Source organism: Silene latifolia, chromosome 6 (genome assembly GCF_048544455.1).
Source record: "Silene latifolia isolate original U9 population chromosome 6, ASM4854445v1, whole genome shotgun sequence".
Lineage (NCBI taxonomy): Eukaryota > Viridiplantae > Streptophyta > Magnoliopsida > Caryophyllales > Caryophyllaceae > Silene > Silene latifolia.
The window spans coordinates 8,951,878-8,977,857 of record NC_133531.1 but is presented as its reverse complement, the minus strand read 5'-3'; the positions used below and the strand labels follow the sequence as shown (position 1 = coordinate 8,977,857).

The 25,980-nt window shown below is 37.7% G+C and overlaps 4 protein-coding genes across 4 annotated transcripts; 2 read left to right on the top strand and 2 right to left on the bottom strand.

Moving 5' to 3' along the window:
- The first annotated feature begins 3,216 nt into the window (after nt 1–3,216).
- LOC141587482 (F-box protein At3g07870-like) lies at nt 3,217–5,652 on the top strand. Its single transcript, XM_074408965.1, has 3 exons — nt 3,217–3,264; nt 3,791–3,845; nt 4,373–5,652. Exons 1-3 carry the CDS (start codon nt 3,217–3,219, stop codon nt 5,650–5,652), a joined length of 1,383 nt encoding a protein of 460 aa, XP_074265066.1.
- A 1,201-nt stretch (nt 5,653–6,853) lies between these two features.
- LOC141587481 (secreted RxLR effector protein 161-like) lies at nt 6,854–7,528 on the bottom strand. Its single transcript, XM_074408964.1, has 2 exons — nt 7,442–7,528; nt 6,854–7,378 (listed from the first exon to the last, which is right to left on the bottom strand). Exons 1-2 carry the CDS (start codon nt 7,526–7,528, stop codon nt 6,854–6,856), a joined length of 612 nt encoding a protein of 203 aa, XP_074265065.1.
- A 2,996-nt stretch (nt 7,529–10,524) lies between these two features.
- On the bottom strand, nt 10,525–11,343 carry LOC141587480 (uncharacterized). The gene has a single exon (XM_074408963.1). The coding sequence runs from the start codon at nt 11,341–11,343 to the stop codon at nt 10,525–10,527; it is 819 nt and encodes a 272-aa protein (XP_074265064.1).
- Nucleotides 11,344–14,205: 2,862 nt separating this feature from the next.
- LOC141658548 (putative F-box protein At1g53370) lies at nt 14,206–16,160 on the top strand. Its single transcript, XM_074465477.1, has 2 exons — nt 14,206–14,294; nt 14,769–16,160. The coding sequence occupies exons 1-2, from the start codon at nt 14,258–14,260 to the stop codon at nt 16,130–16,132; spliced, it is 1,401 nt and encodes a 466-aa protein (XP_074321578.1). The 5' UTR covers nt 14,206–14,257; the 3' UTR covers nt 16,133–16,160.
- Nucleotides 16,161–25,980: the final 9,820 nt, after the last annotated feature.

Here is a 25,980-nt window from a genome sequence, read left to right as displayed (position 1 = left end):
TGATCGAATTTGTGGCTTGTGCCTCAGTGTTTTTGAATAATGATTTATTTTTGTCGGCTCCAAATATTTTTCGGAACCAAGGCTTTGTTGTAGTTGTTGACTGTTTTCTTATCGTTCAAATTTTTATTTTCTAGTGCGCGCAACTTTGCTAGCCTTTCTTGGTTCCGCCATTGCATTAGGACGATCAGTAGAATTATTATGCTCGCACTCGATCTGATATGAAAGTTAAAATTATAAAGTTTTATTGCGAGCATGATAGTTCTATTAGTAAAACATACGAACAATTGTCAGCTAGATTAGAGGGTAATCACTGAGGATCGGGTTGTATTAGTCAATTAGTTGACAAAAGTGGCCAATGAATAATGTTTATAACTTGAATTCTAAGCTCATATTATATTGTATGTTTAATACGAACCTAGTTTCTTTGTGCTAATCATCATCTTGCTCATAGGAAATTGAAGAAATGAGGGTATTGTCATACATATACATTTTACTCTTTCGCATACATATGTTATTCATTTAACCCTCTTTAGTTGCGTCTCAAAGGGAGTTAAGTCACAAATAAGATCATACATCTTGTTGTACATGAAGCATGGTACATCAGGCCCATATATTATATATTAAACTATTTAAGCCCAAAAAAAAAATTCTACCCATCTCCATTTTTCCCATATTCTGATTTCTCTCCGGTCGACAAACCCTACCCCCTCTTTGTCTTCTCTAAATTTCTCTTAAACGATCCGTAATTCTGATTCTAATATGGTGAAAAGAAATCAATTGACATCATAATCAAGGAGGAAAAACGCATCTAATAATATTTTGGTGAACGGGAAGCAATTTACATCATCAAGAAGGAAAAATGGATCTAATAATACTTTGAGGTAAATTTCTACACCAATCATACGAACTATTATTAGAAGAATACAAGTTCAAAAATTCGAGTACATAAGAATACGAGCTATTAAGATAAGAATATGAGTTAATGTAAAAAAGATTACGAGCTTAAAAGAATCACGAACTTAAAAATACAAGCACATGAGAATACGATCTATTAAGATAATAATACGAGCTAATGTAAAAAAAATACGAGTTTAAAGGATTACGGGCTTAAAAATACTAGCGCATAAGAATATGAGCTATTAATATAAGAATACGAGCTAATTTAAAAAGAATACGAGCTTAAAAGGATCAAGAGCTTTAAAATACGAGCACATAAGAATATGCGCTATAAAGATAAAAATATGAGCTAATGTAAAAAGAATACGAGCTTCAACTATTTTCATGTATTAAAAATTTTGGATAATTTTTTTTTTTCCTCACGAGTCACGTCATATGATTTGCTCCATTATAATAATTTAAAGGAGAATATGATTCATTAAGTGGATGATGGATGAAGATGGAGAGGAGTTAGAAAAATATGGAAGCAGTCAGAGAAAGTAGGAGGATTGAATTCAAAATTGGATTACGTTATTTTTTTTTTTTTGTAAAAGTATTTGGAAAAAAACTAAAATAACCTTGGATGTACAATGCTCATTGTACATCCAGTTGTATAATCTTGGAACTGGAGTTAAGTCGGTGCATCTTAACCCCTTATACTCAAGAAATGTATAAAATTTTGTGTATAAAGAAGCATGATAATTGAGTTGATCTAGTGGTTTGTGCTTCGCGTGTATTATTTTTGAATTAAAGGTCATGAGTTCAATTTTTTTAGATTTGTCAAATTAAAGTTTTTATTTATATATTTTTTTAATGTTTTGATTCGATTTTTATTTTTCACTTTTTCTTTTCTATATTTTTGCATTTTTAGGTGTGCGTTACCCATAAACGGTTCTATAATTTATTTAGGAATCTTTTTTTGGCAAATTTTTGTACGGGGTCTATAATTTATGTTCAATTGATGTTTTATTTTTCGTATGATAAAAAAGGCACATCGTACTTGAAAATCAAGCTCTAAGAATAGGAGTGTTAACGAGCCGAGCCGAGCGCGAGCTTGGCCTTGCTCGACTTGTGCTCAAGAACCAAAACTCGAGCTCGAACCGATCTCGAGCTTATCCGAGCTTGAAAAAAATGTGCTCGTTATAAAGCTTGCGAGCTTTAACGCGAGCTCGAGCCAAACTCGAGCCCAAATCGAGCCTATATAAAACTGTTTATTTTTTTATTTTTTTCCTTTCGATATTTTTAATAACAAGGCTCGAAGGTTATATATAAAAATATTTAGCAAATCATTGAGACATTTGATATGTGTTATACAAAAATATAATCATGATAACATATTTTTATAAAATAATAGCAATATCTTAGGTAATCACACAAGTTCGCGCCGCTCGCGAGCTTTTCGAGTCGAGCCAGCCTTTGCTCGGCTTGACTCGTTAAGCTCTCGAGTCGAGCCCGAGCCCGAGTCGAGCTCACACGAGCCGAGCTTTGACCGAGCCGATCTCGAGTAGCTCGCGATATGTCTCATCTCTTTAACACCCTTATCTAAGAGTATCATGTGCGAAAACTCTAAAAGTTAGGTACTATTTACAAAATTACAAAGTTCAGGGATAACACATGACTTTTCCTATACCCCTTATTTTTTTAGAAATATAAGTGTTATCGATTAGGCCTAAACTTATCAAAGAATCTTGTTTAAATACACAAACTTCTAAAATTTTAGCTTTTTTATTGTTAAATTTTCGATCATCTTATGCAGGGCGATTTTACACTAATAAAGTGAAACTGATCTCCAAATAAATAAATAAATAAATAAATAAATAAAACGTCTACCAAAAATACCGTTTAACACAAATTATTGTGTAAGGCCTTTTTATTTAGGAATTTACTCCTGTTCGAAAAGTAATTGTTAAGATGAATTTAGGTTGTATACGACCAAACTAGACACAGCAAATTCGATCCCACGGTCTATTTTTTCTAGGGTCAAAACCCAAATTACTCGACCCGTGACCTGTTTGACCCCAACCCGAAGTGACCCGTTATTTTAGGTAGTCTCGACCCAAATAATTCGACCAAGCACCGACTTGACACCCAAACTCAAGACCCAAGCTTAGACTTGGAAAACAGTCGGGTTAGGGTCGTCTTCCGTCAATTTCGGTCCAGTGTCGGGTCGGGTCATTTGACAACGATTATTAAGATATTTATGGATAATAATCAGTTTGCAACAATATACATTTGGAACGAGGTATATGGTGCCGGGTCAATTCGTATTCATGTCAAAATATGGTATTGAGTTCGGTTGTCGGGTCGAGTATGGATCAGGTTATTCAGGTCAGGTCCATTTTGCCAGGTCTGCCCGAGCTTAACCCGATCCAATATAACCCGATCCAGATGTTTAGTATTCCAAACTAATTATTATCCATAAATAACTTTATAATAGTTGTTGTTGTTCCAAAATAACCCGAAGAGCATGACGGCGTGTTTACATAAATATATATACGATTTTTCTAACCTATGCCCACTAGGCATAGGATAAGAAATCAAAAAAAAAAAAAAAAAAACTAAATGTGTTTCTTGTAAATAGAAGTAAAAGTGATGAGATATTGCAATTTTCCATAAAAATAGCATTAAATTCTTTCTTATTTTAGTTTCTTAGTGGGTATATGTTAGAAAAACCCGTATATAAATAAAGTCGTGGTGATTTCTGCTGCATGTTTTCTTAGAGTGATTGCTGTATTGTATATTGCGAGAAAATATTGATCGAAACTCGAAATTGAGATGAAGGGAGTCTAAAATTGATAAATCCAATTGTTAAATTTTAACGTTAATTGGTGTTTACGTTTTTGTAAACTGCCAGGAATTGCCAACAACTATTATGGTGAAAGTATCGGAAAAACATTCCCCAAATTCAGGTAACTTCAATTAAATTTTAATTTAACAAATTTTAATTAGTTACTCCGTACTTAATTTTACTTTTAAGAAATATTGATTATATGCATAATAGAATCTCGATGTAAACAATGCGCACAATTCTATACTGCATTCCTCCCATTCACATGTTTGATTTTTAATTATTTGTCAACGATATTTTAATTTAAAGTAGACAAATAATTGAGACGGAGAGACTACCCGATACAACCACTTCGTAGCTAGGATGCTGGTTCACCGGTGTTTATTTTTGATGTCCGCGATGTGAATTGCATCACGAATCATCAGGAAAATAGTCGCTTTAAAATAATCGGTCTTACGTATATCTAATAGACAACCTTAAACGTTTAGGCTTGTGGTGCGAGACTAAAAATTACGGAGTATCACAAATTTATGTTGAAACATTGCCGAGTTTAATATTCCGTATAATTAGTTCAGGCGGTTTTAAATTAAAGGTTCTGGCTACGCCACTGTCTGTCTAACTTACTTGTATACTTGATATGATGATCAGCCAAATTTGGTCGGGCATGCTCGAAGAACAAGCAAATGAGAGTGGTTGGAGGATATTTTGATAGGCTGCCAAGTGAAATCCTGCATAACATTGTACTGATGCTACCGTTTGCCTCAATCATACAACTGAGGCGCTCGAGTAAGTTTCTGTACAACTGTCTGACAGATGCCAAGTTTATAGATTTGCAATTAACTCATGCACTTCAGAAATCTCATGGCTATCTTTTTACTGTACACGACGAAAAACGATGGAATTATAATATGTATATTGTGGAGCCATCAGGAGGTGATCTGACTACCTCCGAGATCTGTAATTACTCATATGAGGGTCTTCAATCAAGTGGAGGTTTGATGTGTGCCTATTCGAGGGAATCAAAGAGCTTTCGTGTTTTTAATCCCCATATAAGTGAGGAAGTACAAGTTCTTAATGTTCCTAAATTTACATGGTGGTTCTTTAGTTATTCACCGTCCACCAAAGAGTATAAGATTCTTAAGATCGGGGTATTAAGAAGTGAGAACGAGACAGGGGACACGGTTTTTGAACGAAATGTAGCTTCGATTAGCACACTTGGTTCCAACATTTGGCGGGAAATACAGAATGTTCCCTATTACCCGTCTTTTGATTTATTCACAGAATGTCAGGGGAAATTGTTTTGGGTAACGAAGTCCGGTTTAATATTATTATTTGATCTTGTTTCTGAAAAATTTCATGAAATTCCTGGCCCTACACTCAGGCGTGCAAGTAAGGGAGATAGGCTTATAAACCTGGGTGACACAGTAGGATATGTATATAACTACGGGCTATGGGTGTTGGAAGATAAAACAAAGGGCATATGGATAAACAAGTACGATTTTTCAATTCCCCCAATGGACATGTATCCTCGAGGGCTTATAGGTGTCTCAGGGAATGGCGGTTTGTTTGGCTTCATGGAAAATTCAACCAAGGTCTTCAGCCAAGACATGAGTTGTACAAATTTCAGGGCAATCGAAATTAAATTAGACAAGTATATAGGTGAAGTGGCTCGCGAAATGATATCGTTTATCGGTCCTCATGTAAGAAGTTTAGTTTCTCCTGTTCGAGTTATGGAAATGGGAAATAAGCAAATATATGATCATTCTGATCTCATGGACATTAGTCTCAAGAGGAAATGGATATTAGAGACTTTGAAGTTGGATCATGATGCTTCTGAAGATGATCTTTTTAACGAAGTGTATAAATTTATGCGGTATACGACGACCGAAGTAAAACCGAAAAGGCGGAGACTTATAACAACGGGATAGTCTGGAAATTATTTTAGCCCGAATCGATAAATTTCAACTAATAGTTTTGCAGAGAGAATTTCAAAGGTATTAATTATGTTACAGAGATGGAGGGAATTGATTTTTATTTTATTTTTTTATTGTTAAATTAAATATGAAGGATAGGATTTGTGCCTCGGCGTTTTTGAATAATGATTTATTTGAGTCGGCTCTAAATCATTTTGGAACTAAGGCATTGTTGTAATTATTGTCTTGTTAGACTTCTTGTTCAGGATTTTCATTATTTGGGGCGAGGGATCTTGCTAGTCTTTCTTCGTTCCGCCACTACATTAGGACTGATAAAACTGTAAACCTCCATTAATGGAGTCATGGAGCTTAGCTCTCAAACACACAGACGAAATTAAGTGGTTGTATTATTATTAATGAATAATGTAATGAGATATTTACAAGTTTCAGTTTATATACAAGAGGTTGTTAGACTATACAAGAAGTAGTTAGCTGTATGCCAGCCTGTCCGTTAATTCCTGTCCACTAATTCTGTTAGTGATGTCATGCTCTGTTTCCAGAGCTATCTGCAGCCTAGGTAGCACCAAAACGGACACGGACACGGGACACGGACACGACACGGACACGTGACACGGCATCCCTTGAAATTTAGGACACGGGACACGTTATTTAAATTTAATAAAATATATATTTTATAATTATAAACGTTCGATTTTATTATTATAAAAGTATTTGATATTAAATTTAAATAAGTGAAGCTAAAACTTGCCCTTGATTATAACTCGTTTTCATTTACCATCCAAACGAATCTTTTAATCAATCTCTTTCGACAGCTCATTTCACGCTTAAAGAACATCATTCACCCCAAATGATGTCCAAATGTCATGGATACGCGTCGGACACGGCCTAAATACCATGGACACGTGTCGGACACGGGCCCGAATAAATGTAGAAAGTTAGACACAGCTTTGTAGGTGTCCGACACGTTTCGAGGTGTGTCCGAGGAGTGTCGGTGTCCGACACGGTGTCGGACACGAGACGGCTGATTAGGAGAAGTGTCCGTGCTACCTAGTCTGCAGCCACATGTTTCAGCAGCTCTCTTAGCCATATATATCCAACATCCCCCCCTCAAGTGGGACTTGGTGAAGAGTCTAGAAGTCCCAACTTGGAAACAAAATGAAAGTGCTGTTGTTCTCCTAATGCCTTGGTAAAAACATCAGCAATCTGCGAATGACTTGAAACATGAGCTGTCCTGAGCAGCCCTCTCAGATACGTTCTCGAATGTAATGACAATCGAGCTTGAGATGCTTGGTACGTTCATGGAAGACGGATTTGCAAGAATATGTTGAGCCGCCTTGTTGTCACAATGCGAAGTGATGGGTAAAGATAATGAGACATGTAATTCCTTGAGAAGTTCATTGATCCATACCAATTCACTTGAAGTTTGACTCATGCTGCGGTACTCAGATTCCGCAGAAGACTTGCTGACTGTGGCCTGTTTCTTGGTCTTCCAAGAGATAAGAGAGGGACCTAAGAAGACACAATAACCAGTTAAGGAACGCCCTGTGTAAGCACAGGTACCCCAGTCAGCATCACAATACCCAGTGACAGTGAGATCATTAGAGGAAGGATAGAATAAACCCAGGTTAATAGTTCCTTTCAGATAGCGTATCAAATGAAGAGCTGCCTGGAGATGTGGAACCCGTGGTTGAGCCAAGAATTGGCTCGATTCTTTGGGACGCTATAAGAGACATCTGTCCGGTAAGATTAAGATATAGCGACGCCCAACTATCCTTCTATATACTTCAGCGTGCTGCAGCACTTCCCCTTCATCTGTAGTTAATCTTAATCCTCGGGGTAAGGGAAACTTTGCAGGATGACAATCCTCCATCTGGCTGTCTCTAAGTATGTCTAATATATACTTCCGTTGATTTAGCAGAATTCTGAAGAAGATCTGGCCACTTCAATACCCAGAAAGTATCTTAAAGCCCCTAGATCCTTTATAGTGAATGCCTTGTCCAGAAGTTGTTTTATAGAAGTGATGTGGGTTTCATTGTTCCCAGTCACCAAAAGATCATCCACATATACAACTATGATGGTAAAATTCCCTTGATTATCACTGCGTGTAAACAAGGAGTAATCAGATTTTGCTTGAATGAACCCTTGTTTTGTTAAAAATTTTGATAATTCAATGTTCCATTGGCGAGAAGCTTGCTTGAGACCATATAATGATCTTTTCAACAAACAAACATCATCTTTATTTCCAGCAGTGTATCCTTCTGGCTTGGTCATGTACACCTCTTCATCTAAGAAACCATGGAGGAATGCGTTGTTGATATCCAATTGATGCAATTTCCATCCTCGTGCAGCTGCCAAAGCAATGATTACTCTGACAGTTGTCAATTTAGCAACAGGACTAAAAGTGTGTTTGTAATCTTTCCCTTCAACTTGATTGTACCCCTTGGCCACGAGCCTGGCTTTGTAGCGTTCTATACTGCCATTAGGATGAAACTTTATCTTGTAGACCCACTTTGCTCCTATGGCTTTCTGACCTTTGGGTAAAGAGGTAAGAACCCAAGTGTCATTCTTTTCTAGAGCAGTCAGTTCATTGTCCATAGCTTCTTGCCATTTAGGATCCAATCGTGCTTGAGCATAAGTTGAAGGTTCATAGATAGGCAAAATGGTCTGAAAAGATTGCTGAAACTCTTCAGAATACCCATTGAGATCAACAACAGTTGCTGCAAGATGACTGCTGGTGCTAGCAGTGGGCGCGGAATTCGTACTAGATATAGCATTTTGCAGAACAGATGGTGGTAAACCTTTACAAATGTACCCCTGCAATTTTCTGGAAAGTTGCCTTGGTCTAGTAGATTTTCGTTGCTGATTAGTTGTGTCTATATGACTAGAAGTATGGGAAATATTAGTACTATCAGTGCCTTGAGCAGTACTGATATTGCTACTTGATGTATGAGTAGAAGTATTTGTTGGATTTTCTGTAGTATGTGATGTATTATTGAAATTATTATTATTGGTATTGGTATTATTATGAGGAAACAACTCTTCAGTAATAAAAGAAGTTTCATCAGATGCCATATCTTCAGCACCTGACAGTTTGTGTTGCTTGAGACTTTGTTCTTGCACAAATTTTGGTTGCACAGAATGCTGATAACCAGGTGTATATGGAAAAATTTTCTCCTTAAAAATGACATCCCTGCTAAGAATAACTTTATGATTGTCAAGATCATACAACCTGTACCCCTTTTGTCCAAAAGGATACCCTAGCATGATGCATCTGAAAGCCCTCTTGTCAAACTTATCAGGCCCTTTGTGTGATGCATAACACAAGCACCCTATTGTCCTTAGATGGGTGTAGTCTGGCTGCTTCCCAAATAAGGTTTCATGAGGTGTCTTCCACTTCAAGATTGCAGTAGGCATAAGATTGATCAAGTGAGTGGCTGCTAGTATCAACTCTCCCCAAAATTTTTTTGGTAAACACCCTTGTATTCTCAGTGCCCTAGCTGTTTCCAATAAGTGGCGATGTTTCCTCTCGACTTTACCATTTTGCTGTGGGTTACCTGGAATAGACCTCTGATGTACTATCCCATTGACAGAAAATAGGTGATTGCACTCATGTTGGAGTATTTCACTTCCATTATCACTCCTTATGTGCTTGATGGTAGTATTAAAATGATTCTTAACATAGGCTATGAAATGTACTAATGTATCTGAAAGTGCAATCTTATCCTTCAACAAAATGGTCCAGGTGATACGAGAATAATCATCCACAATAGTGAAAAAATATGAATGACCTCCTAAAGATCTTTGCTTATAAGGCCCCCATAAATCCATATGCAATAATTCAAAAGGAAAATGAGTAACAGATGTACTTATGGGAAAGGGAATCTTATGATGTTTTGCAAGAACACATGTCTCACAATGAAAATCCCTTTTATTAGCAATAGAACTAGGCAATACATGCTGTATAGCAGTCAATGAAGAATGTCCTAGTCTACTGTGTAATAGCAGTATATCATCACAACTAACTGCAGCTGAAACAAGTGTACTATTACATTTATTGGAGACTATATTAATGTGTCTTGTTCTTGTGTCTAACTGGTATATACCAGCATTTCTCCAGCCAGTACAGAGCACCTCCTCAGTGGAAGGGTCCTGAATAGTACAACCACCAGAGGTGAAATTAGCATGGAGATTATCAGTAGATAAGAGTCTCCCTAGAGACAACAAATTGTGTTTAAAATCAGGTAGGAAAAACACATCAGAAAGCCTAATCTTTTCAGTCAATTGAACATCACCTACATACTTCACCATTTTTATTTGTCCATCAGGCAACGTAATAGCCACAGGTTTGCTCAACTGTCTATGTGTTAAAAATTGACCAAGTTCATAAGTCATGTGATTGGATGCACCGGAATCAATAATCCATGTATGATCACAAATAGGAGAATTGTGCAGAACAGTGGAGACAAAGGAAATACCTGCAAAGTTAGCAACAGGATTATCAGCTACATTCTGATTTGGATACTGATGCACATTCTGATGCACATTCTGATTCTGCAGTCGGATTACTTCTTTAGCTACTGCCTGAACAAAAGAGGGGTCAGGAGTGTCTAGAGCTTGACCCTGATGATCAATAGACATCTCACAAGGAGTTTCTGCTTCATACTGAATCTCTTCTACATGTGCTGCATAACCTCTTCCACCAGCAGACATGTGAGAAGAACCAGATGACCTGCCTCTGCCCCGGCCTCTTCCTTGAGGATTAAACCAGCAGTATGAAAAAGAATGGCCATGCTTCTGACAACGTTCACAGTAGTAAACAACTATCGGCTTCTTGCCATCCCTCCTCCAAACATTTGTGGCCTCCTGCTATCCTCCAAAGTTCTGTGAATTGTTTGGACCAGAATTACTTGGAGAAGGAACAGTGTATGACTTAGCAGGATAGGACTGTGTAGCAGCCATCGCCACTCCATCCAAATCAACCTTTACATCAACTTCAGTAATTTGTTTCTGCATTTCAGCTTGATGAACCTTGGCAAAGGCCTGATTAACACTAGGTAATGGCTCTAAAGCAAGGATATGACCTCTAATTTGATCATACTTGTGATCCAGTCCCATAAGAAAGTCAATCAAATTATTCTTATTATCACGTTCCACAATTCGCTTCAGTAATTGACAAGTGCAAGCAGCAACAGCATTACATGAACAATCATGCAGAGGATCAATTGATCGAAGATCTTCCCAAACAGACTTTAATTTCGCATAGTATTCAGCAACAGAATCAGTACCTTGCGAAATTTGAGTCATCTCTTTGCGAAGCTTGTATAAATGTGGAGCATTAGATTGATTATACCTTTCATTCAATTCCTCCCATAACTGCTTCGAAGAGGTGACGTAATTGAAAGTGCGAGCGATTTTCTCACTCAAAGAGAACTGAATCCACCTCATGACCGTATAATCTGTCCGAATCCAGTCACCGTGGGTAGAAGCAGTGTCGGCAGGTTCAGGACAACCACCATTGACAAAACCGAGCTTGTTTTTAGAAATTAGAGCAATTCGCATGTTTCTGGACCAGTGTAAGAAGTTTTGGCCGTCGAAAACATTAGGAATGATCTGAAGCAATGATTGATCTCCAGTAGTGAGATGTAAAGGATTCTTATAGACTGAATTTGATGTTGCTTCAGGCATTTTGTAGAATTAAAGGTTTGATTAGCACAGCGGAAAGAAACTCGTGTCGAATTGAAGACGATCTCAAGTAGAATTGTTGAAATCAAGAATTGATCAAAAAACCTAAAAAATTGAATTGATTGATGTGTTTTTGTGTTTTTGTTGTGAAAAACAATGTGATGAAGATGAAAATGTAAACAAATGAAAGATTGAATTTGTGAAGATGATCACAGAATCGAAGATCCAGCGAGTGATACCATGATAAAACTGTAAACCTCCATTAATGGAGTCATGGAGCTTAGCTCTCAAACACACAGACGAAATTAAGTGGTTGTATTATTATTAATGAATAATGTAATGAGATATTTACAAGTTTCAGTTTATATACAAGAGGTTGTTAGACTATACAAGAAGTAGTTAGCTGTATGCCAGCCTGTCCGTTAATTCCTGTCCACTAATTCTGTTAGTGATGTCATGCTCTGTTTCCAGAGCTATCTGCAGCCACATGTTTCAGTAGCTCTCTTAGCCATATATATCCAACAAGGACGATAAAGTATATAGATTCTTAGGGTGGGAGTATTAAGAGTATTGAGAGATGGTAGGAAACGTAATGTTTCAAGATTGACCGTTTGCACTCTAGGTTCCAACACTTGGAGGCAAATACAGAATGTTCCGAATATTAGGCCGTTTTTATGTTCATTTGCTGAACTTAATGGGATCCTGTTTTCGATGAGATATATTCCAATTTAGTATCATTTGATCTTGTTTCCAAAAAATTTCATGTGATTCCCGGCCCTCCACCTGCGAGTTCTCGAGATGGAGTCTTATAAGTATGGATGACACGGTAGAATATTTACAAAATTAATCAAGTGTGTATGGATAAACTGGTACGAGTTTTCAATACTCAATCCATACATAAACCTTCGTCTTAAAGGTGTCTCAGAGAGCGGCTGTTTGTTTGGCTTCATCGAAAATTCAACCAATGTCTTTAGCCACAACGTCAACACGGGATATACAGGTTTTGGGGTCATTGAGATTAACTTTGACGAGCATGGAGGCGAGGAGAGTCCGAAAAGTCTATAACATATTAAGTTACTAGTTTGACACCCGTGCGAAACGGGTTAATTAATTAATTTAATTATAATATTAACATTTTATGTCTAAATTTTTGTTTAAATATGATTAAAATGACAGATAAAATAAAGGGTATTTTTGTCGAAAAACTACCTTATATTTATCAAGATTTTGTAAAAAAACTACCTTATATTATTATTTTTGTTTTCAACTACCTTTATTTTCTTTATTTTTGGTCAATAACTACCTACGCTAAGAGTCTAGACAACTTTGTTCTAATTCCTGGCTAACTCGCTGTAACCTATCTTACATGACTCTTTTATGCCTAGCTTAAGCCCGAAGAGTCTAGACAACTTTGTTCTAATTCCTGGCTGACTCGCTGTAACTTATCTTACATGACTCTTTTATGCCTAGCTTAGGCACGATTTTGGGAAGTCATGATGTATTTATGCTTAGCTTTAGTAGATATTTGTAGTTATTATTGAAATGTGAAAATATAAATTTTGCTTACATGAAGTTAAATTGTGTTTTGGACGAAGTTGATTATTGTTGTTAGAAGAGTCAAGACTCATGTGAGATAGGTTAATGACGCTAAATGGATCAAATCTCGTCATAGTTTCAGCATAAGTAGTTTTTGACCAAAAAAAGGAGAAATCAAAGGTAGTATCAGGGACGGACCCAGAAATTTATATTTGGGATATCGAATATTTTAGACTTATGTTTATTTGAGAAACTGAAAATCGAAAAAATAAAAATAAAATTTTTTGGAAATAATTTTGATTCTAGTTTTATAAACCCGATTAATTTTATAAAAAATTTCAAAAATATTACCCTTTATAACTCAATAACTTGTATTTCTTTTATTTTTCGACAATAATTTTAATTCGTGCTTTACATTCCGTCATTCACAAAAGAAATAAACATTATTATCGAACATCATTACTAAGGCAAAACAAATCCTCTAATACTCAAACATAATGAACATTAACAATTTAAAATTTTGTGAAAATAATAAATTAATTGAAGAAAAAAAGTTAGTGATTAAATAACTATCTTAGTGAGGAAGGTTAATGGAGTTTTGTAAGGATTCTTCACCCATTTGAAGAAGTAATGAGGGCCTTGAAAAAAGTAAAAATTAAAATTGCAAATGATTCTATTGGGGGATTTGAACACTGACTTCATACCTAAGTAGAATTGCCTTCAGCCCTTCACGGCTAGAACACCAGACTTATTTTGCATGTTATGTGCTTTTATATTACTTATACTTAACTATTAACAGCCAGATAAGGTGTAGCAGGAAACCAACTTCAGAACGGATTTTTTTTTTTTTGGGGTAGCGGCGGCTACCCTCTATCACCTACTAGGTCCGCCCCTGGTAGTATAATACAAGAAAAATAATACAAGGTTGTCTTTTTAAAAATACACCTAAATATAGGGTAATTTTCATAAAAAACCCTAAAATAAAAGATAAAACACTGTTAATGGAAAAAAAACATAAAAGATAAAACATTGTGTTAATGGAAAAAAAAAAGGTTGTAAGACTTAATATTTGTACGTTATTATTGTATTATTGACGCGTGCCGTTAAAACAAACTCGAAAGTTTTATGTGTAACTGAATCGCTCTCGTCCTTAAGTCTGGATTTTTAAGTTGAAAAATTTCACAATCTATTCAATTGGGTCATTGGGTGTAGCCCAGGCTACAACCCATAAGTATTAGGTAAATAGGGCACCTTTATTAATTAAATATTTGTATGTATATAAGACGGTCTATAAAAAAGGACGGATTTATTCAATTGGTGATGTACTGAAAACCAAAGTGCGCCCTAAGTGTTAATTGCTGCCGTTCAACAGAGAAGTTTTATGATGAAAGTACTGGAAAATCATGCCCCAAATTCAGGTAAATTAAATTCAATTTGATTTTAATAACGTTTAATTGTATAATACCCAACCTATTTCAAATGATGAGAGCCCCTGTTTATAATTTCTTGTTTATGGTAATATTTATCTCGATGTAAATAATGCGCACAATTTGATACTTCCTTTGTCCCAATAAATTGTTTGATTTTTAATTCTTTGCGAGCGATATTTAAATTGTGACGGAGAGAGTACCCGGTACAAACTACTCCGTAACAAGGATGCTGGTTCACCAGTGTTGGCCCTCATGTGTACCGATGTCTTAATAACTTGAGGAATTGGTCCGAAATCCGAATTGTTTCACCCTTCGTCTTTATATTAAAAGACGTATACGACTACCAATAACAGACAGGAGCGATCAAAATTTGTTATATTTTAATTTAATGTCCAATAATATACGTTTATGTCCTGGTGCGACACCACTATCTAACTTATGTCTTATACTCTGTATGATCAGCCAAATTAGGTCGTAGTCGCTCGAGGAGTATTGGAGGGTATTTTAATCGCCTTCCATGTGAAATCCTGCACAACATTGCACTAATGCTACCATTCGCCTCAATCATACAGGTGAAGCGCTCGAGTAAGTTTTGGTACAACCTTGTGACGGACCCGAAATTTGTAGATTTGCATTTAAGTCATGCACTTGCGAAGCCACCTGGCTATCTTTTTACTCATGCACCCGTATGTTATTTTGTGGAACAATCAAGGGATCATGTTAGTATCTCCAAGATGTTTGAGTACTCATTCGACGACTTTGAACGTAAAATGGGGGCTACCTTTCAATCAAGCGGAGGTTTGATGTGTGCCTATAGGAACCAACCATATTGCTTTCGTATTTTCAATCCCCATATAGGAGAGGAAGTTCAAGTTCCTTGTGATCCCAAATTTAAAAGATGTCGCTTTCGACGTTTTTTCTTCTGTTATTCACCGTCCATCAAAAAATATAAGATTCTTAAGCTGGGAGAATCAAAAGAGAAGGAACAAACAGGGATTTTTGGAGAACCAGCCACTGCTGAGATTTGCACACTTGGTTCCAACATTTGGCGGAAAATACAAAATGCTCCCAGTTGGGATATTAATGGGTATATTAAATGTCAAGGGAATCCGTTTTGGATGAAACAGTCCGATTTACATTATTTTGATCTTGTTTCTGAAAAATTTCATGCTATTCCTGGTCCAGTGCTTGATCGTGTTCATGTGACGCATTATATGGGTGCGTATGCAAATATTATGATGACGAATCGTCTTATAAGCATGGGTGACAAAGTAGGATATGTACATAATAACAGACTTTGGGTATTGGAAGACAAAAGAAAGGGCATATGGATAAACAGGTACGATTTTTCAATCCCTCGATTGTACCGAGGCTCTAAGCTTATTGGTACCTCGGAGAATGGGAATTTGTTTGGCTACAATAATTATCCAAACATATTCTTCAGCCATGACATGGGATGTACAGGCTTCAAGGTCATGGAGAATAAATTGGACGAGTGTGGGAGCGAAGATGACGACCCACTGGATGAGTATGTCGCACCTCATGTTAGAAGTTTAGTGTCTCCTGTTAGAATCGTGAAAATGGGAAACAAGTTAATAAATCACAAGAGAAAAAGGGTAATAGAGACATTGAAAATGGAAAACAAGTTAATAAATCACAAGAGAAAAAGGGTAATAGAGACATTGAAGTTGGATTATGATGCTACTGAAGATGATCTTGTCAACAAAATGTATGAATTTTTGGAAGCATATGAAAAACATGATAAAGCCAAGACTCATAATGAGGGTATACGTTATTCTAACTCTAGACAATTTCGAAAAAGATGATAAAGGCGGAGACTCCAGAAAAATTTCATGATTTTATGCAGAGTATTATCGTATATTAGGAAAACCAGTAGTTTAGTTTTGGATTTTGTTTTGGATTTTATGGAGTATTACTGTGCCTTCTTTCACTTGCTATATTTACTTTTTGTTCTTTATCATAACATTTTAACAAAATTATTGAATAGATGCCTAAACATTTTCAAATGACAATTCATATAGGTCATGTTTGATACTCGGCAAATTATTATTAGATAATTAGAAATAATAGATTGATCAAACAGATTATAAATAAATGATGGATTGGTTTGATATGTTTTACTAGTATATATATTTCAATTAGCAAATTTAGTAAAAATGTTTGATAATTAGCGAGTTTAAGTTAATAAATTATTGCATCTTTGTGTAAAAGGTTGACACTTGACAGATTCATTTTTTATAATCTACTAAAGTGAATATACGGGATGAAGCAGCATTTTGGAAAACAGTTGGTTGGAGCTCAATCTACGTACTTTTCAATATGTCATTTAGTAAATAGTTAAATTAGTAGGTTGATGAGCCAAATATACTACAAGTCTTGAATAAGCTAACAATCAACTGTTTACCAAACGGGGCCATAGTCACCACTAATCATTTTAACACTAAGACGTTAGTCGTCTCTCCAAATTTAATATAGGTTGATAGGAAAGTAATTACTCATGATTTTAACGAATGTCAAAAACATACCAGCCATGCTAAAAATCCACAATGTTAGTATGGTATATGGGATCCGTTTAATACTCGTATTTGAGACGAATATTTCATCTTAAGCAAGACTTACTCATATTACTATATCCCATAGAACATTAGAAAAAGCACATAGAGAGCAATGACTAAGGTGTGTCAAATTAATAAACGTAAAATGATTGGGTGTCATCCAGTTGTGCCGAAATTAGATACCACCCGTTTTAAAAATAAAAAGAAGGATTAAAAAAATAATAATGAAAGATTTAATTTGGTGTCAATCTCGATCTACTAGATAAAAAGGCAATTAAAAACGTAATTGGCCAAATTATTTTAATTTTTTAGGAGTATTCCCTATCGACAGCTCTAACTTTAGTAATTGGCGAAATTAAGAAAAGGCATTGGAGTAGGAACCAACGCATGTTGTAACTAGGTCGTCCACCAATGATATAATTTGGGCGCAGCTTAAATTTATCAAAACGGTACGAAACCATAGGCCACGGCCCACGGGAATGGGAATTAACGAATGCTCAACAAGGCCGTCGTCCATCGCTCTCTTCATAAAGTCTGGACTTTTAAGTTAAAAAAAATCACAAAAATCTATTCAAAGTGAAGTCGGGTACCCCTAGGCCCTAGCTCATAAGCACTAGGGCACGTTTACGTTATTACGTATAATATAATTCTGTTGCATTTTTTGTTATATTATTGTATACTGCGAGAAAATATTGGTCGAAACTCGAAATTGATACGAAGGAATAAGTCTATGATTGATAAACCCTCTTATTAATTTCCGTCGTTGATTAGTGTTATTTTGCTTTTGTGAAGTGGTAGGAATTACCAACAACCTTTCCATTGTTCCATATGCATTCCTCGAATTCAGGTAAATTCGATTAAATTTAAATTACCTAATTTTTAATTACCTATTTAATTGTACTTTTAATCAAAATTGTTTCTTGGAAGGCTAGAAGAATATACATAATAAACTTTGTTTGATTCTACTTGAATCAGTTGATGGAATTAGTCATGTCGATGCAAACAATGCGCACATTTTGTTTACTTTCTTATTCTTTATAACAGTTTTCTTTAATCAAAAGTAAACAAATTAGGGGGGCGGAGAGAGTGCCTGGTATTCTGGTATAAACTGGCTAGGAAGTTGGCAATAACAGATTTGTGTTGAGCTTTGTTGTTCCGAACCAAAATTGTAAAGGATCAAAAGTAAACAAATTAGGGTGTACTGATTACAATCATATATTGAAAGTTGAAACATAACCGACTTTAATATTCCCTTTATCCCGGTCATCTGTTTGCCTTTTTAATTACTTGTAAAGGATATTTTAATCAAAGATAAACATATGATTGGAACGGAAGGAGCATATAAAGGCCCAAAACTTAGAATAAATGTTCTGGCCGGAATATTTTTGAAATTGATGTTATTAAAACCCTGATATTTTCGACTATGCAACTGTCTAACTAAGTCTCTTGTGCATGATATAATGATTCAGCCCAATTTCCTCAGACATGCTCGACGAACAAGATGGTTGAAGCATATTTTGATCGCCTTCCATGTGAAATCCTGCACAACATTGCATTGATGCTACCCTTCAGCTCAATCATACAGCTGAGGTGCTCGAGTAAGTTTTGGTACAACCTTCTAACAAACCCGAAGTTTATAGATTTACATTTAACTCGTGCACTTGAGAAACCATCTGGCTATCTTTTTAGTGGACCTCTTATTAGGGCACCTCACCGATTATGGTCACGCAAAAAAGCATGTTATTTTGTGGAACAGTCAGGGGGTCATCTTAGTACCCCCAAGATCTTTGAGTACTCATTCGACTTCAGTGACCGTGAAATTTGGAATAGATTTCAATCAAGTGGAGGTTTGATGTGTGCCTACTCGAGTCAATCGTGTTGTTTTCGTATTTTCAATCCCCATATAACAGAGGAAGTTCAAGTTCCTCGTGATCCCAAATTTAAAAGCTGGAACTTTCTACATTTCATCTTCAGTTACTCACCGTCCATCAAAGAATATAAGATTCTTACGATGGGATTATTATACTGTGGATCACCCGTTGTTGAGATTTGCACACTTGGTTCTAACATTTGGAGGGAACTACAAAATGTTCCCAACCGTTTTTGGTATAATGAGTATATTTACTGTCAAGGGAATCCGTTTTGGATGAAGGACTCCGATTTACATTTTTTTGATCTTGTTTCTGAAAAATTTCATGTTATTCCTGGCCCTCCAAGACGCGATCGTGTTCATTTGAACTATGTTCGTAATACCTGTTACAATTTCATGAGAGGTATGCTTATAAACATGGGTGACACAGTAGGATATGTACATAATTACAGATTGTGGGTGTTGAAAGACAAAACCCAGGGCACATGGATAAACAAATACGATTTTTCAATCCCACCGTTGTACAAAGATGCAACGCCTATTGGTACCTCGGAGAATGGTCATTTGTTTGGCTACATTTGTGATTCAACCAACGTCTTTAGCCACGACATGGGATGTAGAGGTTTCAGGATCACGGAGATGAACTTGGCCGATTTGGACGAAGAACAGTTGAGAAGAGTAGAGTATATGGCGCCACATGTTAGAAGTTTTGTGTCGCCGGTTAGAATCATGAACATGGGAAAGAGGCTAAATCACAAGAAAAAAAGGGTATTAGACACATTGAAGTTGGATTATGATGCTACTGAAGACGATCTTTTCGACCGAATGTATGAATTCATGGAGGCATATGAGAAAAGTTGATAATAAAGGCCAAGACTCACAGTTAGGTTGCACGTTTTGTGAATTACTCTAACTTGAGACAATTTTGAAAAATTTAATTTACGATTCAAGTTTTTCATCAATGCATTGTTTAGAGGGTATTGTGATTTGTGGATGCTTAGAAAAGTATGAAATCAGGGGAAAATGAAGTTTAATTTTCACACTTTTGCTTTATTTTTTTTAATAAAAACAAAATTAGCCATCCACCTTTAAAACAAACATGTAAAATATTGACCTTAGTTACACTTAGAGTAAATTAATAATTACTCCCTTTTATTTATCACTTTCTAAAATTACTTCTTTTTGAAAACATTTTAATAATTTACTCCCATAAAATGTTCTCAAGTCAAAAATTGCACCCATTTGCATTTTCAGGTAAAAAATCTTTATTTATAACCGTTTTTCCCCGGTCTTTTTCCCCATTAGTAAAACATGTTCTGGACTTCTGGTACCATTCGTCAACACCACCATCTCCATCTTTAATTGCAAGCTCGGAATCAGACCTTCGTCTTGCCGCAACCACGCTGCTATCGACCTACCATGGTACCCACACCTACTCCTTCAATCATCATCACCTCCGCACCATCATGGCAGCCTCTAATTCCGAGCAGCAGCACCATTTCCCACGCCCCTCATCTGCCTTCGATCTCGGAATCGAAATCGACACAACTTCATTCACGCACCATTGCAGCAACAACACCATTCGTCAACCACCACCGTTGTCCTCACCATCGAATCCACCACCATTCTCCAACCACCATTGTTGGTGAATTTGAAATTAGAGTCTTAAGATCGGGTGATTTTGATTGAAGAATGATATGATGTTAATTGCGGTCTTCTTCAATTGAAAATGTCAGGAAAAGAGAAAATCCCAATTAAATCCAACTACACCACCAACCACCAATACCCAACACAGACCACAACCAACATCGCCCTCACCGCCGCTAGATCGGTCGCCTACTGATGGCGATTCTCCACGGCCACCACTCTACGTTGCTTCTTCCTCCTAACCCACATTTCAAAGTCCTGACACTACCCCTATAACCCGAAAGATATGTTATTAACCCGAACTCGGATTCGACTAAGTCGAATGGATGTGTTCTTCTCATCTGGGTAGTGTTCAATCTTTGTTTAATTGAGGTTTGATTGTTTGATGTTTTCACCAGGCCAATTGGTGTTGGTGTGGTAGTGGTAGTGGTAGTGGTAGCATATTGACGGTGGTTGGTTGTGGAGGATTGGAGGAAGTAAGGGAGTGAAGGGATGTGAATGATAAATGAAGAAGATGAACATAGAGAAGGGCATTTTCGTCATAAAATTAGGCTTCAAATCAGAAAATTCAAATACTGACAGAATATGTTTACTGGATTGTCCAAATGGATGCAATTTTTGACCTGAGAATATTTTATGGAAGTAAATTATTAAAAAGTTTATTAAGCAATCTTATGAGAGCGCATTGAAGTGAGAATTAAAGAATTAGCAATAAGGCCATTCCTTAGAGGCATAATTTAGGCAAACTTATTGGACTTCCGAATCTTTGATACCTCATACCATGTATATATGACAAATTTCATGCACACTACGGCATTAGTCCCTGTTCTTTTCGGCAGAAACGAGCTGGATTGAATTAATAAAGTTGAGTTGAACTGACCTGTAGTGAACTAGATGGAATTGATGTGAACTAAATGCAATTGAAATAAGAGTTAATTTTGTGAATAGATTATGAACTGAAGAGAAGTGACTAAACTGAACATAATTAAACTAAATAGAGCTGAATTGAAATAAAATAAGCTGAAATTAAGCTAGAAAGAAGAAGGCCCATATCTCCAAATTTATAAGCTGATAGAAAAGTTATTAAAAAACTATTTATTTAAGAGCCGGTTTGGATGATCAAACTCTTATTTCCTTTCCCCCAATTATTTACTCCCTCCGTTCTAGCAATTGTTGTCCTTTGGTTTTGGCACAAAAACCAAGAAAAGAGGAATAATGAACAATTACTAAATGACAAGTGAAACAAATTGAGTGTAAATGATCAAATTGTTCATCAAGTTCATTCTTAAAATAGAAAGGACAACAGCTCACTAAGACACCCCAATATAGTAAAAGACAACAATTGACGGGAACAGAGAAAGTATAAGTATTTTTTATATCAAAATTTTTTATTAATTTCATTTGCTTTAAAATACAAGTATTCAATAAATTGACCCGTTTGTCGTCGGGTGGATCTTGACCCTAAAAATGCATATAATTATCTAGTGGGTCCTTTTTCGGAATACGGGTTATTTCGGGCGGGATATTTAGGGTTATTTACATATGGATTTCAATTGATTTTTTTGACGTGACATTTTTTGACAAGTCTATATTAGGGAATTACTCCCTCTAATCCGCTATTTTCTTCCCCTTTGATGTGGGCACAAGGATTAAGGATGAGAGTATTATATTGATAAAGGATATATGTGGGGTTGGATGAGATGAGAATGATGAATAATTATTAGTTAAATAATGAATTGTGGAGCACAAATATTAAAGTAAGGAATAAAATATTAATAAAAGAGTTGGGTGAAGTTTGATGATAGATTAGAAGGATGAATAAAATAAGAGTAAAAGTTACAAAAATAGAAAGAGGAAAAATACGAATAATCCGTTATAGGAAATAGGGAAGAATATAGTGAATTGGAGAGATTATTTAATCAGAAATAATATAATTATTCTATTACTAGTATAGAGCCCGTGCTAAAGCACGGTATTTTTTTTTTTTTTGAAACCCAACTGGGTATATATTATCATTGATTCAAAGCAAGAAAACGTTCGACAGACGCGGGTAACTTCTCGTACCAAACTATTTTACCCGTCCCAGCCGGTAGCACATGTGCCAACTCATGAGCTATTGTATTGTTAGCCCTACTTGTAAACGACCACAAAACAGAACTAAAAGAATTACAAATGTTTAAAATATCAACTACAACAAAAGAAAAAAATGCCTCTTCCCGTCTTCTTCCTTTTAAGGGCTTCTATAACCTGCGAGCAATCACTTTCTACCACTACCGACGTGTGACGTGCTTTAGCCGCCTCTTCAAGACCGTCGAGAATCGCCACAGCTTCCGCTACATGAGGATCCCACACTTCACTCCTACTATTCGCCAAACTCCACAACACCTTTCCCGTATCATCCCTACACACCGCACCAACCCCAACCCCGACCCCTTCCTTAACTCCGGCATCGACGTTTACTTTGACCCATCCCTCTTCCGGTGCTTGCCAGTCCCTTCTCCCAGCGTCATCTCTAGCTGCTCCACTCCCCTTCGCACTCCTTCCACCGCCATCAGTATCACGCCCCACATTTACTCCTTCCACCTCCTCCATAACTCTCCAAACCCGACGCAAAATATCACCAACCTCCACCCTCTCCCCCTCAAACACCACCTTATTTCGTGCCTCCCAGATCGCCCAGCAAGCTATCATCATCAACCCATATTCCCTCTTATCCATCACTCTCCAGCAACCCTCAACCCATTCCCTAATTCCCATAATGTTGTTCAACTCCTCCTTCACTAAACTCAGCTCCTCCCACACCCCCAAAGAAACCCAGCAATCTCGAAACAAATAGACACTTGACTCGACCTGACTCTGACACAAAGGACACAACACATCGACACTATTAATACGGTGAGATAAATTTACCTTTGTTGCGAGCGCCTCGTTGCACAGCTGCCAGAAAAACAGTTTGATTCGAGGCCACACGTCCACCTTCCACAAGTTGTTCCATAGCCACTTATCCCGTTCCCAACTCGATGGCTCCGACTCAAGCTGTTCATTTCCCGTGATAAGGCGATAGGCCGATTTAACAGTGTACTCCCCATCTCTTTCCCAATTCCAATACCACGAATCCCCTCTCCTCTCCCTACTAAGCCTGATATTGCACACTCTATCCCTCTCGAAAGGCAGCAAGTAAACGTCCAATTTCTGCTCATCCCACTCGCTTCCATTAGCTGTCATCAAATCCGACACCTTCTCCACCGTCCCATCCCCAAAGCACGGCGATACTACCCTCCCTGTATGGGTCTTAGGTATCCATGTGTCTCGCCAAATGTATGTGTCCATACCGTCACCTATGTGCCTTATGAGCCCTTGCACTACCACCTCACGGGCTCCCACAATGCCCCGCCAAGCATAGCTTGGGTTATTGCCCAACTCCGCATCAAGAAACGACATGCCATTATAGTATTTAGCTCGCATAAGTTGAGCCCAAAGACACTCCGGCATAGTAAGAAGCCGCCATGCCTGCTTCCCAAGAAGAGCTTGGTTGGAACACGTAAAATCCCGAAACCCCATCCCCCCCATACTCTTAGGCCGACACATACGCTTCCACGAAACCCACGAAATCTTTCTCTTATCCCCATCATTTCCCCACCAAAACCGAGACACCATCGACCTCAGCTCATCACAACAGTTTGCGGGAAGTTTGAAAACACTCATCATATAGGTAGGGAGTGAGTTGGCCACGGCCTTTATAAGAACCTCCCTACCAGCCCTCGACAATATTTTCCCACGCCACCCTTGTAGTCTATTACTGAGCTTCTTTCGCACAATGTCAGTTATCGGCTTCTTCGAACGCCCCACCACCGTAAGTAGCCCTAAATACCTCTCTTGTTCCTCCACAATACTCACACCCAACCGTCCTGCAACCGCTTCCCTTCGAGCCCGAGGAACCCCACGGCTAAATGAAACCGTAGTCTTCTCCAGATTAACTAACTGTCCCGAGGAATGTTCATATTTCTGGAGTATAGAGCTCACCATATCCGCCTCCTCTTCACTTGCTTTCAAGAAAAATATACTATCGTCTGCAAACAGTAAGTGAGAAATAGACGGCGCCTGACTCGCAATCCTCAACCCATGAAGCGAATTATGCTCGACTGCTCTTCTCAACAGATTAGACAACACCTCCGCACAAAGGATGAATAAGTATGGAGACAACGGGTCGCCTTGTCGTAAACCTCGCTCCGGCCTAAAAACCTCCTGCACATCGCCATTAATAAGGACTTCCGAGGACACAGTGGAGATGCATGTCATAACTCTGTTGACCCATCGCTCCTCAAAGCCCATAATTCGAAGCACACCCTCAAGAAAGTCCCATTCAACCCGATCATATGCCTTTGCCATATCAAGTTTAAGTGCCATATGCCCATCCCCACACCTCGAGTTCTTCATATAGTGAAACAATTCAAAGGCTATAAGAACATTATCCGTGATCAGTCTTCCCGGTGTGAATGCACTCTGATTGACCGAAACAATCTCCGATAAAAATTGCTTGAGGCGATTTGCTAGCACTTTTGATACCAGTTTATACACGACATTGCACAAACTAATAGGCCGGAAATCTCTAATTTTGTCTTGTGCTTTCTTCTTCGGAATTAGAACGATATGGGTATGATTGATCTCACTCGGCATAGGAGCGCCATTCAATATTCCCAGGACAGTACTCAACACAAGTGGTCCAACAATATGCCAATAAGTCTGAAAGAATAACCCATTCATACCATCCGGACCAGGTGCCTTAAGCGGTTGCATTTGGTTCAAAGCTTCCACCACCTCCTCCTCCCTATATTCCTGCCGAATCACCTCATTCATGCTGTCGCTCACACGCCCTTCCAACCCATGGAAGACATCACCAAAATCTCTCTCAGGTGTAGCTCGAAACAGCTCCATGAAGTAAGACGTAGCTACCCGCGAAACTGCCTCGTTCCCAGTCCGAGTTATACCCTCATCGTCCACAAGCTTGCTAATATAGTTTTTTGCCCTCCTTTGCCCAGCTTGTCTATGAAAATAGCTCGTGTTCCGACCCCCTTCTTTGAGCCACAAGGCCCTCGAACGTTGCCGCCAAAACTGTTCCTCTTGTCGACTAAGATCAGCCACCTCCCTCACCAGTTTCATCCTCCTCATAACCTCCTCAACAGTCCGGTCCCCTTCATTTAACCGCTCAATCTGTCGCCTCTTTGTAGCAATAGCTTTGACAATTTTCCCAATATTCACTCTTTTCCACGCCTGAAGCTGTGATGCACTCTCCTCTAAAGTTGTAACAATGTCACACCCTCCCCGTTCGAATCCCCTTCTCACCGCATCCTCACTCCCATCCTCCCCAACCCACACCTGTTCAAAGCGGAACCGCCTCTTACCCCCACCCATAAGATCTCTCCTATCCAACACGAGCTTGAGAGGGGAGTGATCAGACCACTCTCGACCCAAATGTATCAACCTCGCATAAGGAAACCTTTCTCGCCACTCCAAGGTACCCATAGCTCGATCAATTCTGCTTTGCCTATTATCCTCCCCGGCCTGCCCATTATCCCATGTA